The 20000-nt window shown below is 36.5% G+C and overlaps 1 protein-coding gene across 5 annotated transcripts in view; it reads right to left on the bottom strand.

Annotated features, from left to right (window-relative positions):
* Nucleotides 1–6560: 6560 nt before the first annotated feature.
* The window catches only part of Scaf11 (SR-related CTD associated factor 11), a 45756-nt gene continuing 32316 nt past the window's right edge, over nt 6561–20000 (bottom strand). For 2 of the 5 annotated variants that reach the window (XM_010638365.3, XM_010638367.3), the window contains 9 exons: nt 18941–18996; nt 18679–18785; nt 17673–17774; nt 16172–16278; nt 12346–15015; nt 11180–11526; nt 10020–10238; nt 9544–9663; nt 6561–9313 (listed from right to left, as the gene is read on the bottom strand). In XM_010638365.3, the coding sequence (XP_010636667.1) occupies nt 9167–9313; nt 9544–9663; nt 10020–10238; nt 11180–11526; nt 12346–15015; nt 16172–16278; nt 17673–17774; nt 18679–18785; nt 18941–18996 (3875 nt within the window). In that variant the 3' untranslated portion in view covers nt 6561–9166. The remainder of the gene's footprint in view (nt 9314–9543; nt 9664–10019; nt 10239–11179; nt 11527–12345; nt 15016–16171; nt 16279–17672; nt 17775–18678; nt 18786–18940; nt 18997–20000) is intronic. The other 3 variants (XM_010638366.3, XM_010638368.3, XM_019209645.2) reach the window with 2 other exon arrangements.

Here is a 20000-nt window from a genome sequence, read left to right as displayed (position 1 = left end):
TCCATATTGACTATTCTTTCACCTCAGTGAATAGCATGCTGTGTAGTTCTAGCTTTTGTGTTGAAATATGTAAATGTGTCTTTAGCCCCATTAAACATTGGTCATAGCAGAAAATTTTCTAAATGTATTTGACCTAATGAAACCATTTTACAGCTTCCCACTAAGGTTTTTCCTCCTACAGCTTTATAATGAAATAACATGGACTTTGGTGGGTAATGGAATTAAAGTGCTCTTGCATAATAAGTTTTGCGTAACCCTCTCATTCATGAAAAGGTGCTCCTTGCTAGACAGAAACTTACTGATTTCCAGTATTGTTATTTTTGTCTAAAGTTCTGTAAATACATGCTTTAATGTTATCTTTGAGAAATCTATGTAAATAATATAGTCTACAACAACATAGAGACTGTATAATTATGTGTTATATATGTGCCTAGTGCTCTGTTGGCACTCAATAAATTTTAAGTAACAAAACTGATGAGCTTATAGTGAAGGCATATTTTTCTTCCGAGCTTGAGACAGGATGTGACTATATACTAATGAGACTCTAATCCAAGCCACACATGAAAACTTGTCTCATTACTTTATAGTCATGCCATGTATTTTTTTAATTATAAAATAATAAAAGTGATTTTAAAAATGAGAATGTTTTGAATAAGTGACTTCTGTCCTGATCTTAATGACCATGATTAAAGTATTAAAGGAAACATGGTGTTACCCCTCTAAGGAGCAAGAGTGGCCCTACACAATTAACCACATAAGGCACCTGGCCCCTTCCTCTTGGGTCACTTTTGCCCTCTAGTAAGTTAGAATTTAATGTATCTCTAATCAAGATAAGTTTTAGCTTCCTGCACTCTTACTGCTCAGCTCTTGTCCAAGTACATAGAACATACATTCATAATTTTAACTGGTACACCAGCCTCCTGCGGTAGCAAGACCAACAGCAGTTACCACCAGGTATTCTGTCAAAATAAGTCCAAGATTACACTGGGTATGAACAAGAAATGTTAACGCACAGTCACATCACATGCTCAGGTAAGCAGACCCACTTCCTTTGAGGATAAAATCACATTTAAGTATTAAAAGGTTATCATTAAGTTCTCTTGTGGATTACATTCTCAAGTACAATCCACAGTGGATATATTCATGATAATCTGCTTTTTAAAAATACCTATTGTGAACAGGTGATACAGTTAACATAATTCAAGAATCAGTATTTTTATTTTTTGTTTTTGTTTCTGGTTTTGTTTTTTTGAGACAGGGTCTCACTTGTATTTGAGATTGACCTGGAACTCATTATGTAGCCCAGGCTGGTCGAACTCACAACAATTCTCCTGCCTCAGCCTCCTGAGTGCTGGGATTACAGGCCTGTGCCACTACGCGGCCAAGAATCAGTATTTTTAAATATGGTCAATGAAAAGTCTCATTCCCAACAATGGATTTCATCCATTGCCTGAAATCAGTGTTCCAATTTCTGCTTCGAGGCAAGGACAAATTTATGAATATTAACCACCTAGGAAGAAGTAGAACAAGTGCTGTGGAATTGTGTTCTGGGACTTTAATTATGGACAGAATAAACTTCATTTGATGATAGGGAAGTAGGAAGTGGAGAAATGTCTTTTACGGTAGTATTGGGGACTGAAACCACAGCCTTCACTTTGAGCTATAGCCACAGCCCTTTTTATTTTCAGCAAAATATTTTTCTTGAATATTGCTAAATTGCCCAGGCTGATTTTAAACCTGCAGTCTTTCTGCCTCAGCCTTCCAGAGGCTGGTATAACATATACATCACCACGCCCAACTAGAAAAGTCTTTCAATGGAAAACAAAACGAAATTTGACAAACCTACTATTGTTTGAATTTTGAGAGGTCTTATTTAGCAAGGGGAGATTACAGATTGACTAGTATATGGGGTTAGACAAGACTATAAATTTTCTCCATAAACACAAAATGCCCCAAAATAAGACTTGACAATTCTATGGCAAGTGTGACATACTGGTAGACCCTAAAGGGCTCTTTACGAAGTGTAGCCTGCAAACCAAACGTAATAGTTTTAAACAGTACCCTTGAGAAGCTTCAGAATCCCGTTCATTATGACTTCCCTAAACTGATGAGGAAAACCCTTTTAGAGAAAACTTAGTGATCTAAATAAACAAATACTATGTACATCTAAATTGGGAAAGATACCACTCGGTGGCCAAAAAATTCACTCTTGCAGTTACCTAAGACAGTCAGTTTTTGAGTTACAAATGAGATCCTCATCCTTAGGTAGAACTGATGGTTTCTTTAAAAGAGTAACTTCGATTCTAAGGGATGTGAAAGCTAGCACAAATACATAAATCACAGTTCTGAATGCACACAAAATAGCCACTCATACAGAATAGGTACATCTGTTGCTCAAGTTAATTTCTGGTTCCAAACAGTTATTTTATGTGGTGTGTAATTACTTACAATGGGTTCCCCCTGCCCCAAATCTGTAATTTCTTTGGCCCATAGGGACTGGAGGGTATGAAAAAAGGCAGGTATAACAATCAGAAATTTGAAGCAATGGCTTTGGGTTGCTAGCATCGGGACTTTAACTGTGGAGAAATACAACACACACAGTGAAGTGCACAAAATACAAGCGGAGCTATATTAATTTGTAGCAAACTCCAGTCATCCCAGGCCTCTTGCACCCTCACTCCAGTCTTGACCCCCTTTCACTATCGTATCAGAACTACATATCCAGAGGTAATCCTTCATAAATACTTTCAAATTTTTGAGTCAGGGTCTTGCGACATAATTGACTGGCCTCAGCCTTATATTGATTGCACCATAGCTGGCAGCTTTAATATTTCTATTTTAATAGAAATATTAAAATACAGTATTGGACTGCACTGTCCTTTTTCACTCAGGTTCACTTGTTATTGGAAAGAGCAGTATTTTTATTGCTGAATAGTATTTCAACATTGATGGCATTTAGGTTTGCAACTATTATAAATGATGTTACAAATATTCTACTCTTGCCTCAAAACACTTGGACATGTTTCTGTTGGGTATCTACCTAGGAATGGAACTGTACCCATTACCTAGTAAAATACTGCCACAGGGAAGTCTTGAGTTTGAAAATCTGGACACAAAAAGTCCAAATTGATTTAAGGAAATTTAGAATTATCCAGAGGTGCCTCAGAATGCAGTTTGAGTAGGCAAAAGATGGTTTACCAGGTGTGCACTCCTGACCTTCAGCCAAGCAGGCCCATTTATTGGAATTTTGCCAGAGCTATGTAGTTTGCTGATGGCATGCAGAAGGAATCACATGACTCAATGCAAGTATCTAGCAGAGTATTAGTTGAATTAATTCATTTAGAAGTCTGAAGGATGAACTGCAAGAGGTGACTAGACAAGATGGCCGGCCGCTGTGTGAGTGTATGTGATTAGGTCAAATGATTGAGAACTTCATTTACTCTGGAGGGGGGCAACAGAAATATGGGTGCCATTTCTGCTGCTCAAACTGCTACGCGGGTTAAATGAGAAAGCGCTGGGACCTGCATACTTCACAGACCTAACAGCAGCTGGGTAGACCAGGTGACGCAGAGCACAGGCTTTGGACTCGGGCCCAGCTCTGCAATCTGGTTCTGTCATGACTGAGTGACTTACCTTTCAGGATGTTAGGACAATGCAGATAATACCAGTAAAATTCTCTACACACAGCCAGCACTAAACACTTATCTACTGCTGCTGTAATCCTTCATCAGGACTACTTGCTAGAGCAAAGGAAGATATGCTATTGGCTATTCAGAGTAAATAAAGAATATCTGGGTATGATTTCGAAGAAAGCAATGCTACAATTTTAGAAGTTCTAAGTCCGTTAGGCAAGTGTGCAAATGAAGGACTTGAATTAAGCAGACATCCTAAGCACACCAACACCTGTGTTCGTATGAGTGCTTACACCATTAACTATGTTACACACCTTGGACACAATGACATGTTCTCTACAAAGGGGTTACTTTTGCTACAGAGCCAAGGCTTAGTGGGATCTAAACTCAGAAAAGGAGATTAGAGCTTGTTTAAAAGGGGGTCGATGTGCAAGCTACAGGCACTGCTGCTGCTTCTGAGCAAGGATATAATTAAAATGATTTCAGACAAGCCCTCATTAAATATCCCTCTAGAACAGCTGTGATCTGCAGGAGATCTAGAAGTTAGAGGTTTGTTCCTTAGACACACAGGAGACTTCCTAGATTTTACAATACCCTCACATATGGTGTATTGTTATGGGGTGGACCTTGGTATTACTGTTTTGAGCTCTCCATACAACCTAAAATATGCAAACCACTGGACACAATGCATTTCAATTACTGTAGAGGAGACAAAGCAGTCTTCATTGTACGAGCAAGTCTCCCAAGTAAAGTTTCAAAAGACATGTTATTTCACTTATTCCCTGAGCAGACCTGTAAGGTACGCAAAAGCAGCACCCTTTTATAAGCAACGTGGGCTCAAAGGGTGGCTCCCAAGTCCGGAGAGCACAAAAGCCAAGACACACACCCCATTACCAGACATGGCTTTTTTTCTAGTGGCCACAAGACTGGGAGGACTATGCTCAAACTAGTTATGGCTCTAGAAGGCCACCTCCTTACGTCCGGTTTCTTAGCCCACAAACCCGGTTGGTACTGACTGCTCCCGAACATCCATCAGTTGCCCATAGAGCCCATCCTCCTTGGAAAGTTGTGTGGGGAGCATGAGAAGGCCCTCGAGCTTAAGTTCTAAGTCGTTACCAGTGAGCTGCTGCCAGCCTTCCAGGTTGTAGCCCATTCTCCCGCCCAGTTACTTCAAGCAATGATAATTGAAACTTTCAAAAGGTGGTTTTGGATCATACTATTGTTCTTCACTGTATGAAATCTGAAGCCCAAAGAGGGACGGGAGGGAGTACTCTAAAATCTCTATTTTAATGTTAAAGGAACATCATTCAACCTGATTTTCCTCCTGCCAAATTTAAAATAACAACAAAGTAATTCTACATGAACAAACCCCAAAACTCCCTTCCAATGTTCCAACAAAGGAGTAACATGGACTTTTAAAGAGGGCATGACTCTTTTAACAAACTCTTTAAAGTACAGTGGTGCATCAGTTCACACACTAAATTCTACTACTATAGTCATACACTTGAATTGGATGAGAACAGAAATTGGTGGTCAGGCTCAATGCTGACCTTATGAGGAAATCTGATTCCATTCTCGTCGATTCGTTTGTGACCAGAATCATGGAAAAGAATTCAGTTCATGAACTGAGGTATCATTGGGTATTTTCATACTGCCTTTTAGTTGGATAAAATTTTAAATGTAAATGTGAGGTTTAATACTGATTTAACCACTTCTATTAACCCCAAAGACTGAACAATCTTTTAACATGCAAATGTGATCCGATCAAATACTTCCTATTTAGCCTCTCCCTATGTAACATGGGGTGCCTTGGGAACTTCTATCAATTTTCCACTCCAGCCATTCCAGGCACACCACTGCCATTAGCTCAGGCCACAGACCTCCTGTGCTTGCAAATCCTCTCTCCTGGCCTACTCTAGTTCTTAGTTGAAGTGTTGCTCTTCCAGGGGCCTTGGCTGACCACTACTAATCCCTACTAATCGCTCACATAGCTGAGCACTCACATCGAGCACTAGTAGTATACAGAGCACCGGGGAGCGAGGTTTTGCTTTCTCCTCTGCAGCATGTAACACACAGGCTGGCACAACCCACTGAACAAAGTATATACAACGATATAATCAAAACTGTGCACTGGACACACTGCTGCCTAAGAACCAGTGAATACAGACTCTACCTAACAGTGAAGACTACTGAAGAAGTGAGAACAAAAACCAGTTTGTAAGAGTGAAGAATTTATTAAAAACTGCTTCAAGGTTAAAGGTCAAACACCTTGTAAATAGTAAACAATGGAGTACTATTAAAAACGGGGGGGGGTGCACACAGAGATTTAGCCCATTTGTCACTCACGGTCCTGAGTTCAATCCCCAGTACCAAAAATAAAAATAAAGAGCAATTGGGGCACAGGGCCCTGCACTCCACCTCCAGCACCACTGCCGGAAGAACCAACACACAAGAGGGCACCTGTGTATTAGTAATAATCATTGTGAAAACAACTTAATTCCCAACAGTAGAGGACTGAGAGTAAACCTGTATAATAGAATATGGTCACTGAAAGTTATTCTGTAGAATAGATTTTTTTAATGAAAAATTCTCAATACACCCAAAAAGAAAAGGACAATTATGTGCAGTCTAATCAGCAACCTAAGTTGTGGAACCTTTGGCAGAATTATAAATTTCTCTCCTTTTGTTTTTGAATCTCTTCCCTCTTACCAATTTTCTGAATTCCTACAATGGTGATGTACTTGAGGAAAAAATACTGTTAAAATATGATGACAGTAAACAGCAAGCTTGCCTCAGAGCCTGGACACCTAATCTAAGTACGACGCTAGTGAATGAAATACACCACCGTGTGCTTCTGAAAAAAGTAGGATAAAAGCAAAAGTCATCATTTCCCAGGAAACTTTAGTGATACAATATTAAAGACACTACTGTTTATCAAAAGAATTTATTAGAAAATATTACACGCTACATATTTAAGAGTATCTTTCAGTAGACAGCACTCCAACCTCTTACTACAATGTTTCAGACCCTGGGGTAACCACTTGAAGCTCCATCTTTTGGATGGCGCACGGCACACACTGCAGTCATTTAAAGGAAAACAATGCAGGAAATGTGGTAAGCAGAACTCAACAAAAATCACAAAACTTGGAATGGTAAAACAACGTGTAACTATGATTAGTCTCAAAATTCTAGGTATCTCTGCAATCTAAAACATTGGTCAGTGTAACTAGTAAGTAAAAAGGGACCAAGGTTCAAAGGTAAATACTGAATCCCGATAAAGAAAAAAGATCTGTAGCTCCATAACCTGTTCCTGATGAAGTTTGTGCACATGCAAAATTATTGTGAATTTCTGGGGGTAAGTAGGGGGTGGACAATGTTAAAGCAATGTATTTAAAAGTGTAAAGCATGCATTTTCTAATTAATTCTCACACATTTCCAAGTTTAAAAATTTAAGCTCTAACCCAGCAACATTCTTCATTAACAATTTTAAATGCAGTCTAACCAGTACACCAATCAGATAAGGAAAACATTTGTTATTTTTGAGAATGATGAAAATAATTTATGGGGCTTTTAACTCCTCACCACATCACTTAACTTTTATTCAGAACTTCAAAACTTTGTTGCAAAAGCTGAATGGTAACAAATTTTTTTAAGTCACTCAATTCCCAAATGTCACTTAAAGAAAACATAGGAAAAGCATGAACTGTGTGATTTAACATCTCAGGCACAGCAATTTGCCATAAAATTTCAAAGTGTAAACCAGCTTTAATTCAAAATAAAATGCAAATTCACACCAGTTTATGGAATTTTAAACTGAAACAACTGTGGATGTGTGCATTGGTAGTTAAACCGTCTTAATACTTTATTAGAACAAATATACTTCTGAACTTCTGTTCCCCATCATCTGAACACAAAACTTTAATTAAAAATATATATATATATATATTTTCCCAGTAAAATACCATATTACAAATGCCCAGAAATGTAGAATGAAGATTAAAAACTGCTCGGAAATTTTTTAGGGTCCTAATCATAACCTAACAAAGCTTATTAACTTACAAAGCACAATCACCATGGGGGCCAACATTTCAAAATATTTTGTCTATCAAATCTAGCACCAGGCAAGTATTATGCACAAAAAAAATGAGAAGGGGATAATCTTTAACTTTATAAAAGCACAATCCTACCAATTATTGCTCTCACTAGTTTAGCTAGTAAAAGGATCTGCATCACCAAGTCATATTTATTTGCTTGGATCTGTTAACATTATCTGAATACCATTCCAGTTATTTGGTATCTAGTGAAAATTGTTACTGGAATGAAAGATAGTTTATCATGGAAAGGATTCTTTCATCTTTCCAGATGCCAGTTAAAGTAAGGGTGCTATAAACATTTTAAACTTACCTTTTATGAAAATTAAGGTTATAAACACACTTTTAAAAAGTAACCAAATCCCTAGTCCTTGAAAACCTAACCCAAACTCCATTACTTGCTTCTCATCTCCCTCTGTCAAACACAGATTTTAATACCTAGAATTTTCCAGGAGCAACAGCTATGGTATGGTCATCAAATTAACAACGCATGTGCTGTAAAGCATTTGGGGATTTTTCCCATGCGTAAACATTTCATTAGTGACCAGACAGATAAGCAACAACCTGAAGCCAGTGAGTCAGTCTTGGAATTTCTACCTTAGTCCCAAGGGAGGGAGGGTCGCCACTAAACATTTGTCCACTCGGCACAAATAATTTATCATTTCTTAGAAGATATGATGCAAGAACATAATTTCTACAATGTCAACATGTTCCCAAATTGCTCTTCTAAATTCAATGACTCTGAAGTGCCTAAATTGTAATTTAGCAAATCAAACTGCTTAATCTCAACTGGGGGAAAAAAAGGCACAAAAGAAAAACAGCAGCATAACCTTTATTTGGTGATACATAGGTGAAGAGCTCTCAAAGTTTTGAACACTAAATTTTACTCGTGATAATTTGATTTCTAGCTAAGCAGATATGTGCTTTAAAAATACACATTAGGAACCCTGCAATTGGGTATGTTCTATTTATTAGAAATATTTTTCATGGTAATACATTATTTAACTTTCTATAATTAGAGGAAGAAAGTCATAAGTTCATACTTTATTTTTAATCTGACAGAATAAATGTATTATACATATATCTCTTCCAAAGCCAGTGCAGTTAGAAGTTTCTAATTTATGCACTCCATTGTTATAAGCAAACAGTCAAATCAAAAGGCTGTACAACACCTTCCAGTATCCACAGTACACAGTTCTCGTAAAAATGCACATTCCTTTAAACCTTTGACTCTCTTCTTGAATGTATTTGAGGTGAGGGTGTGGATATGGAAGTTGCAGTGCAGAACTATATTTATTTAGAACAAAACATCCTATCCTACATTAAAAAAAATAATTTTATCAAAACCCATTTCAGTCAGGTATGCATGATTTTCTCCTAATGGTTCGTGTTGGAATTGCACTTCGCAGGCATCTTGGTAATGTCCACACAGCATTCCTCATCTCAGCCTGTGTTGTTCTCAGCAGACACAGGCTCCTCCACAGTTTTCTTTTGGCTCCCCTTCCGTGAGTATTTGTATTTGTCTACATAGGCTTTAACCAGATTTGCCACTTTAGTAGAATTTACTTCTCCACTCTTACTATGACAAACCTAAGAAAAAAGGGAGGAAAACTTTTTTCATGCTTAAAAGGATTAAAGCAAAATGGAAAAATTTGTGAAAAAAAAACCCCAGAGCTAGCTAGCCAGGCTTATTCCAATGGTACAAAAGCAGACAAGAATTAGTAGGAGCTAGGTTTTATTAATTAAACTTAAACAATTTTTATTAAAATAGAAATGGTTCAAAACAATATGCACGTAAGTCCACAAAAACTGTCACTTACTTTATCTACTGCTTTCCGTACAATCTCTTTATATTCTTCCTTGGTGATATCTTTGTTTTGGTAAAATGGCTTAATTGCCAGTTTTACCTCCTGTGCCGCTTTTTCCTGAATTTGTAATTTCTGATGAGAAAAAGATGTATAATTATTTACCACGTATTTTTAAAAATTTCTTTAAAAATATGAAATTCAAAATATAGTACTGTTACAAGGAGCTCTCCATGTACTGCCGGTAACATGACAATTACAAAATAGGAAATGACACATATATCAACTATTCATAAAAATTATGCAGTATTACCAATAACTCACCGAGCAGCAATAGATCTATTATCAAACACTTTAAATAATAATGGAATTTAAGAGTAGTAATCACAAATTCCCCTCACCACTCATAAAGTAACAAAGCTGCCATTTTATCACCTTTATCATATACACAATTATGTAGGTATGGAGGTTACTGTCAACCTTGAACTTGCCTTGTCTGTCTTCGAGCTATCTGCGCTGGCTTCCACTGTAACACTTACTTTGCTTTCTGCCAATTTTACAGCAGCATTAGAGGCTTTGCTGTGACTCGATGACGAAGTGTTACCAGAACTTGGCCCCTGAACTGTTCCCGTATTTCCTGGGGCTGCTGTCGGAGCAGGCAAGACTGGTGTACTCATGTTATTACTTACATGAGAAGCATTAGGAATACCCTGTTTTAAAGAGTTATTGTGAGTTAATGAATAACTTCCACTTAACAGCAGTCTTTTAGTCATGTATTAGAAATAACATTTAAAAATAAAGAATTTCAATGTTAGTATTTAAGAGAAATGCATATGTATCTATCAGTTCATTTATATGTAGTGTTCTTTGAAGAAAAATGAGTAAAATTCTGAAAGAGCCTCATTTAAACATATCAAGATTATTTTATGTGCATTGCAATGTTCTCCCACCAACATTAAAAGCAACAACGAGAACGAACAGCATTTAAAGAATTCTCTCCCTCCTCCAAGGCTCTTTAGAAACATTAACTAAGGCACTGCTTTCTTTTTAAGATGTTAAGTTCATGAAAATGAAACATACATGGTAATGCATAATGAATAAGCTCTATGTAGCATTTGTCCAAGCAAGACAACGCAAGCCTTAGCACAGCAGTTAATCACTAGTCCCTACCACACAGCCCCCAAAGTCCAAGAAAACCAGGAAAAGCTTTCAAGCATCCTCCACTCAATTTTAGTTTGACTCATAATTTGGTCTTATTTGTAGTTTTAGTTCAGTTTTGTTTCTGTTGAAACAAGGTCTCATTAGGCTCTCAGGCTGGCTTCAAACTTGAGATCCTCCTGTCTCAGTCTGCTGAGTGCTGGGAGTACAGGCACGCAACGCCACAGCTGTATTAATAATGTGGTTTTCTTAATCTGACAAAAATCATGTTTGGATATAGGTAATGGTACACATATAGACTAAACTTTGTAAATATATACACTCAATATTCTTGCTTAGAGATCAGATAAAGGTTGGAAAAGGATAATGAAAAAGGAATTATGAAGGCTTACCATGAATGTAATCAAACACCTATTTCTGGATGCCAGGGAGCCCTTTCTTGGATATCTGCTCCTAACAGTTAAAAGTTGCTAATTATATTGATCAAACTTACCTGTGGTTGCTTTCCATCTGGTTGTGCAGCTATGTAGTTGATTTGCTGGGAGGGTGGTGGCGGTGGCGGTGGCGGGGGCAATCCCTGAGTGACAGTGGGAGGAGCAGCTACCTGCACGAGAGGCACTCCTGTGTGCAGATGCAAGGGCAGCTGAGGATGAATGTTATAGGGATGGCGCTGAATGTTCATCACAGGCGCATGAACACCCACTGGATATGGGAAGATATTCATAGGCTGGTGCTGGGTGTTCATTTGTTGTGGAATTACATTCATCTGTGGTTGCATCATATTTACAGGTAGCTGAGAACCATCAATTTGCTGGTTTGTTTGGTCTTTTAGGTTAGACTCTATCAAAAGAAAAAAGGCTTATGAAAAAAGCATGTCACAAATCTCCAAACAAAGCAAACAACTCATTATAATAAAATTAAAGAGCAATTCATAGACTCAGTACAGCAAAACCAATCTCCAATTACTTAATCTGGTCATCTAAATAATGTAGAATGATAATCTGACTAAAAATATTTAACATTACTTTTCAGAGTAAATTCATATAACAACATAGTCAACATCTACAAAGAATAAGTACTTCAAGAAAGTTACTGAAAAAGATCATAAAGCTTAACTGGTTACAAAATGCATATATATCCCATTTTTAACATTTTCAGTACCTATTTTTCTTGTACTGTTTTGCTGTTTTGGTTTTTGCAGTACCAGGGATTGAATCTAGGGCCTTACACATGCTAGGAAAGCACCCCAACCCTCCATTTGAGCTAGGCCTAAGTTTCTTGCAATGTTCTTACAAAGAAAAACCAAGAAAAGATATTTAGAAGAGTAACTTATTTGTATGAAAACAATGACCAACAAAAATTCAAGTGTACATAACTAAAATAAGTGAAATAGAAGTTAAATCCTGCATAGGAAAATCCCAAACTCTATTTCAGCAAACAGTATATAAAATATTTCACTTTTGCTAAAATTTGCAGTGAGGTAAAAGTAAATATTGATGTACACATGATGTGTACATATATAATGTAAAGTGACTTGTTACAACCAGTTTTCAGTTTAATGTTATACAAACTATTGATAAGGATCAATTCAATTCACACAAGTAGGATACATATTTGTAACTTCTCTTCAAGTAAAATAATCAATAAACAGAATGTTACCCTGTTCAGTTGTTTCCTCTTGTCTCATCCATCCAGACTGTTGACCGGAAGAATTCCTCCCTCGCCGTGAGTAATAATTTTGCACATCTGCTGGCAGAGTCTTTCTCACAGCCCAACTAGATGCAGATGTCCACCCTGACCTATCTGCTGGTGTATCAAACGAGAACTCTTGCTCACTTTTCTGTTTATAGGGTTGCTGTTCCAGAATCTTGAAAGACTCATTCCCTGAACTATTTGAATTCCCTGAGAGGGGTTTTCGGTTCTGCCACCTATTTTCGTTCTGATCTGTATAGGCAAGACTGCCTCTGTAAGCACCTCTACCACGGTTACCTCTACCACGGTTAGACATCCAACCTGAACCAAAGTTTTTATTCCAAGAATTCCCTGAATTTTCATTTCTGTTTTCTTCCCAGTGGGAATCTTTTAACTTTTCTGGATTTCTGGTCCTTGGATCAGGCCCAGAATTTATTTTTTCTGTTACCCAACTGGGACAGTCATTTCTATGTTTGTCAGCAGAATATGAATCATCAGCATCTTGACCGTCATTTTTTTCTTTTTTTATATTTTCATTCTGTTTCTCCGGGTCATTTCTTCTGTACCGATCATTCCCTCGTGGACATCTCCAACCATCATTTGTGCATCTTTCCTTCCACCGAGGAGAATAACTATCTCTTTCATTTCTACCAAAAGATGAACTCTTACTTTTTGTCCTAGATCTTGATGGTGACCTAGACCGAGATCTGGATCGAGACCACCTCCGGGTTCTCCTATCTCTGTCTCGATCTCTCCTCTGCCCATCTCTCTCATTTTCTCTCTCTCTGCTCTGGGACCTAGATTTTTCTCTTGAAGATGAATCTTTCAGCTTTGATTGAGATCTTCGGTTCTCTCTACACGTTTCTCTTCTTGGAGATGGTGAATTGGATCTTTTGCCTTCCTTAATACTATCTCTTTTTGGAGACCGAGACTGAGAACACCTCCTTTCTCTCGTGGTATCTTTTTTGGGAGACTGAGAACGAGATTTTCTGCGTCCCCTAGCAGATTCTTTCTTAGGAGATGGTGTTCGAGACTTCTGGCTTTCTTTTCCGGTTTCTCTTTTGGGAGATGGAGACTGAGAGCGTTTCTTTTCTTGTACAATGTCTTTGTTGGGAGACCAAGTTGTAGATGGAGAATGAAATCTAGACCTTCGAGTACGGGGTTTTTTGGCCTTATCTACTGTATCTATTGGGGTTTCAGATGGCTGAGATACAGTTTCAACCTTCTCATTTGCAGGATAGGAATATGGCATATTATTTTCAGAACTGTGTACCACAGAATTTTCAATCAGTTGCTTAGAATCAGCACTTACAGATGATTCAATTTCAGATTCGTTTTGGTCACTACAAAGTGAGTCACACTCCATAGGTATCATTTCATTGTTGTCCTCACTAAAATGCTTCTCAGTCTGTTCAGCGTGTGTATTAAGCAACTCTAGAGATCTGGGACATTCAACTACAGATTCAGTCTTTTCTTCTAAAGACTCATCCAATTTGGAGTTAGCTTCAGAGTCTTGAGTGCTATTAAAATTTTCACTTCCTGAAGTTCTAAATATTGCTGTTATTTCTGCATCTTTAGTTTCAGTATGGCCAACTGACTCAATCTCTGAGGTCTCAACTGTTTTTCTGTCCACTGTTAGTATAACTTCACCCTCAGAAGATTCTAACTTGGTGCTCTCTACAAGCTCTTCTACTTTTACAACTGAATCTTGATGATCAAGAATTTCCGCTGTGGGGTTCTCTATTACTTTTTGTTCATTAGTCACTAATTCTGCATTCTCAGGTATCTCACTGTGAGGACTAGATACAGGTTGGTGTTCTTCAATTTCAGATCCTGAACATGTAAAAAAATTACCTGGAGGCTTTGTACATGTCTTTACCTCTGATTCTGAAGATTCTGGTATCTGGTCTTGTCTTTCTAATGGATCACTTCCTTTTTCAAAACTATCTTTAGAAATTTCACTTTTTAAATTCAAAATGTCAGCCTCTACATCTGTATCCTCAGGATTTTTATCTTTTTCCCACTCTCCAACTAACACAGGAGGACCATCAGCACCAGAATATGAAGATTCTACTTTTTCCTCTATACCATGATTCTCCGTGCATTCATTTTCTTCTGTTTGTTCACTGCAGCTTTTCAAGCAGTTAGCAGACTGATTTTCTACATCTGTCTGCACAGAAAAAATGTTAGCACTTTCTTCTTTATCTGATTGTTGCTCTTTCTCTAACACAGGTGGTGTGTCAGATTCCAGTGTTTCTTCCTCTACTGAATCACTAGACGATGGTTTTTCAGGAAGAGGTGCAGATCGCCGAAGTTTCTTTTTTAATACAGGTGGTCTTCTTCCTCTTCTTACAGACTTCCGTTTTGGAGGCTGTCTTGTTTGCTTTTCTGACTCAGGTGAAGAGAAAACACTTATAGAAGGATTACTGTTACCTGGGGCATCACACCCAGAATTATTTGATGTTGGAGATATCTGAGATTGACTGAATGTCTCAGCTTTTGTGTTACGTGTAGATCTCCTTGTAGGAGTTGCTGCAGGTTTTCGTCTTGATCCTCTGGTATTTGAAGTGCCAGAAGTTTGTTTCTTTTCTTCTCCTTCTTGGGTATGTGCTAGTGCATATCCCTTGCAAGAAGGACCTGATAATGTTGAAAAACAAAACAAAACAAAAAAACTGTAAAGTATGCTTCAAACAGAAGCAAAATAGTTTTAGTTAATTTTAGTATAAAAGTATATAATATACTGAAAGAAAACATGTTGAAATTGTAAATACACAGCTAGTGACATCTGAGTAATATAAGGCTTCAACAACTTTCTAAAATGTTACTGAAATAAGTTATAACCATATTTAGATCCACGTGGGGAACTTTATATGGGGAAAATAAAAGGAAAATATATTCAATCAGGCAACTGCTATTTTTTTTATGAGATATTACTTTTAAGGCAAAAAGAAAAGTCAAGTTAGCCACAAGTAAAGACTCAGAATAGTAATTCTTAATTAACAGATATTACTTCAAAGATCTATGGTTTGGACACTACTTTTCTGAACAGAAAGGAAACCTCTAGTCAGTCCCTCAAAGTTTCAAAGTTTGGTACTAGGGATCGAACTTGGGTCCTTGCTCTTGAGATGAGACAGGTGGTAGCACCACTGAGCTAAATCCCCAGCCCCTATTTCTTAAAATTTTAAAGTGGACTGTCTAATTTTTAAAGTTGACAGATGAAGATGTATTTGCCATATACAACATAATGCTTTGAAGTATATATACATCACAGAATGACTCATTCTAGCAAATTAACATATATATTGGTGAGAACACTTTATATCCACTCAATACTTTTCAAGATTACATATAACATATTAACTATATAACATATTATTCTTCCTAATTCAAATTTTGTATCTTCTGACCAGTATTTCTCCAATTCCACCCCACATATCCCAGTTTTTGCTAACCACCACTCTATTCTCAATCTCTATGCAATCAACTTTTTCAGAAACCACATGAATGAAATCATGTACTTGTCTTTCTGTGTCTGGTTTCTTTCACTTCAAGTAAGGTCCAGGTTCATCCAGGTTGTTTAAATGACAAAATTTTCTCCTTTATAGCTGAACAGAATTCTATTGTATATTCTAGTTGGAATGATTTTAAAGACCAGTCATCACTCAATTATTTCCAGAAATATTCCAGAGCTACTATATTTTACAACTTTTCTAAGTTAGCAACACATTTCTATGAAATTGGAAGAAGCTAATGATATTTTTTTAAAAACAAAAAAATATTTTAGAAACTTTACCAAAATTTTCTAAAGACATGGTACTTGTTGGAAAAATAGTTCTTGGCAACACATAAGAAATGAGAGGAAGAACTTCTGCTTCAACATTCCAAGGTAAAAAACCAATTCTGAAAATTTAAAACAAAGATGGTTTAGTTTTTAAAAAATAAACTACAATTTAAAGTTATTAATTTGCCAAATCAGGTTAGCAATCTTAAAATACAATGCTTAAACTGTTTTGCCTAATAAGTAAAAATATAAAATAAGTTATTCATGGCTCAAAGATAGCTACTAATTCACTACAAAGGAAAAAACTTTTAAACCTCTATTTTTCTGTTAAATTAATGGCAGAGAGACAAAGACAATTTAATGCAGATGTTTCTTTTTTAAAAGGTTAGTATTTTATTACCAACTGTTATTTTTTATTCCTTTGCCACTCTAAAATCAACTCTAAATTACAACCTAAAATACAAAGATTTTAAGTATCATTTAATGATTTTAATCTATCTATAACCATACAACATTTCTATCTTTCTAGAAAACCCCCTTATATTCCTCTGAAAACTCCTTCCTTTCTAGGCAACCAATGAATTAATTTTTACCATTATATGGCATCTTTAAGTCTTGATCGGAGGGTGTTGGCCTTTCAAAGTTTTCAGTGTCACTGTGAACATGTTATGTCACCCCCGCCAAAATATTCTGCATTTAAACTGAATCTACTTATTAAGCTTTTTCTTATTTGCCAGTGCCAAATTTAGGTCTCCTAAAGAAGTTATTTCAGTAAGTATCAGGAGAGATTCTGACATAAGAGAAGATGAGCTTTAAAATATTGCACAACCTGTATATGTATAAAAATGTGTAACTGTAAGGAAAGGTTTCAGAGCATATGTTACATGGACTTCTAATTTTACTTCTACTTAAGTTCAATCATCATTCCTTGAGAGTGAAGGTCATATACACAGTTACAGTGAAAGATAGTCACAGTATGTTATAGGGAATTAATATAAAACTCCATGATCTTTAGGTAGGATATGTAGGATGTACTCAGCACTGCGCCAGTAACTTTGGGACTTAAAGGTCTAAACTAAAGAGCATCAGACGGCCAGAGCACACTAGACACTTGATCAAGTACTCACTGAGAAGATTTTGGGGAAAAAAAGGAAATACAGAAAAAAATGTTTCAACAGACAGCACACAGGTCAGGTCAGAATGGAGCAAGAACAGAAGGATGACAGGTCTGAATGTTATTACTAATAATGAATCTTGCTAGTCTGGTGCTCTCTCCTCTAAAACAATCTAGCAAAGAAATATCTAAACTCATTAAACAGATGAATTAAAGATTCTTTCCTTGACTAAGGGTCCTTTTACATTGTAATCTTCGTTATTTATCTGAAACATCTCAGTTTTAACAAAATTTCCTTAGGAAGATAACTACAGAATAAAATAACCTCATACTTAAGTATTAATGGTATTTTGTGTTCATCTCAGAATGTAAACATTTCAATGAACACTTCTTTTTTACCTTCCAATTCCAGGAAATGAATCAGGAAACCATGACAATTCCAGTTCCTGTCTCTTCTGCCTAATCAAGGCACTGATTTCATTGACTTCTATAAATTCTGTACTGAAAGATAAATTTAGACCATCAGAATTTCAAAATTATAGGTTAGAGTAACAACTGGATTATGTCAAGAGCAGTGGTTCTCCCACACAGTATTATGGGTCATATTTATGAAAATAAGAATTTTTTCCTAAACACTTTCATATAGACTCCTTAACATAAGCAAAATTTATCACAAATAAATTACCTGAATCCTACAATGCCTGAATTTGTATCATAGAATGACAGAATTCTTAAAGCATCAATTCAGACTAATAACCCCATTAGTGAGAGAAATTCTAGGTATAATAGTTTCCTTTTTAAACAATGCATAAAACAAGTGAAGAAAACAAAGAAAAGTATGGTTATTACAACCAAACACGGATACAATTCAGCTTTTCTAAAGATTACTCAGACTGTTTCTTTGGTAGTTTGCCAAGCTGTGAATTTAAATCACACAATCTTATTCTACTATGTAGGTCCCACTACCTCTATGTGATGTAAAAGCCCAAACTTAATCTTCACTTGATCTTCGCCAAAAAGCCTAGAAGCGATTCCAAACTTAGTCTTCAAATTCCACAAATATCTACTCTGCATCTACTCCAGTCATGGTGGATTCACAGATGACGGGATCTGCTCTAATGAGTTCTACTGTATTAGGTGCTACTCCAAGGACATAACAAACAGCCTCCCCATCACAGAACAAGACTACACAGAACAACGTATGGAAAACAAAGCTCACTGGCACTTGCAGGCTTTGTGTAACAGAGAAGCTCACAAAACAAGGTTTCTCTCTGCTAGAGGTAGTTTATTTTCCAAAAGAAAAACAAAACAAGATGAACTTTTGTAATTTTTAAATTTCTATCAAGTTAATTATGATTAAATAGTCAAGGATAAAAAGCATATATTAAAAGTAGAAAATACTAACCAGTAAGCTCTACAAGTAAAGGAAGATTCTCCATTGTGACTACCAGAAGAAAATATATTGGAGAAAAAATTTCTGAAATAACTTGTACACCGATTTGATCTTCGAGTCTAGAAATATAAAAAGTAGTTAGTAAAACAGGAAACAAGCATACTTAAGTACTTTAAGTTACTTAAATATTTGTATATATCTGAGGCACTAGTTATGTGCTATGTAACCATAAAGTGTTATTATCTAGGAAAAAGAATTTTTTATTTTAACAAACCTTATCTATCTTTATTGTTGCATTTGTCTTTCCTCCCTTACTGTATGAAGAGTTTCCTGTACAAAAACACAAAGGACTTGATTACTTTGACTTATCTTGTATTTTAAAAGGTTGTAAACCTTTAACATTGTCAAGAGAAAGTTAAAATACATAGAAATGACTTGCATTTAAACAATGTTCTCAAATGCTAATGTCATCTTATTAAGCCATGAAGATGAGAAAAATACAAAAGGTCAAAATAAAAAGTGCTATGCTCAAAGCACGTGACCATTAAAATTCTAGTCAACATTTTCTGCCACCCTATGCAACCTTAAACTATCTTGCAACAAAAGGCATATATACAAGTCATCACACTGTTTAGTATCAATGATATGCTTAGTATTTCTTTTGTGACCTAAAAGACAGGTACTGTTGGCTCATCACAGGCAGGACTTGAGCTGTGGGAAGTGAAGCCACCAGCCTCTACTTCAAGTAAGTATTCCCCTTCTTCAAAAAGAAGTACTGATTAAAACAGCTTTTCAGGACATGCAATCAATATTAAAAACTCTATAGCTTTTCTATTCACCAATAATGAACTAGCTGAGAAAGAAATCAAGAAAACAATTCCATTCACAATCGCTTAAAAAATTATCTAGGTAAACAAGGTGTGGTGGTGCATGTCTGTAGTCTCAGCACTGAGGTGGCTCAGGCAGGAGGATCACCTCAAGTTCAAGGCCAGCCTGGACTACTCAGAGACTTCAAGGTCAGCCTGAACTTCACAGCAAGACCTTGTCCCAAAAAACAGAAAACAAATCAAAACAAACGAACAAACAAAAACACCACAATCAATCAAGGTATTATACTAACCAAGTCTAAGACCTCTACGATAAAATTACAGAACTGAAGAAAGTAATTGAGAACACCGTAAGATGGAAAGACCTCCTGTGTTCATGGATCGTCAGAATTAATAGTTAAAATACCTAGGGCTGGGGATTTATCGCAGTGGTTCCTCCGCCTGCCTTGCAGGCGGCAAGGTCCTAAATTCAATCCCCAGTCCCAAAATTAAAAAAAAAAAAAAAAA

Source organism: Fukomys damarensis, unplaced genomic scaffold (genome assembly GCF_012274545.1).
Source record: "Fukomys damarensis isolate Sample0158 unplaced genomic scaffold, DMR_v1.0_HiC HiC_scaffold_15, whole genome shotgun sequence".
NCBI classification, from domain to species: domain Eukaryota; kingdom Metazoa; phylum Chordata; class Mammalia; order Rodentia; family Bathyergidae; genus Fukomys; species Fukomys damarensis.
The sequence above is the reverse complement of the archived record's forward strand: the minus strand, read 5'-3'. Positions and strand labels throughout refer to the sequence as shown.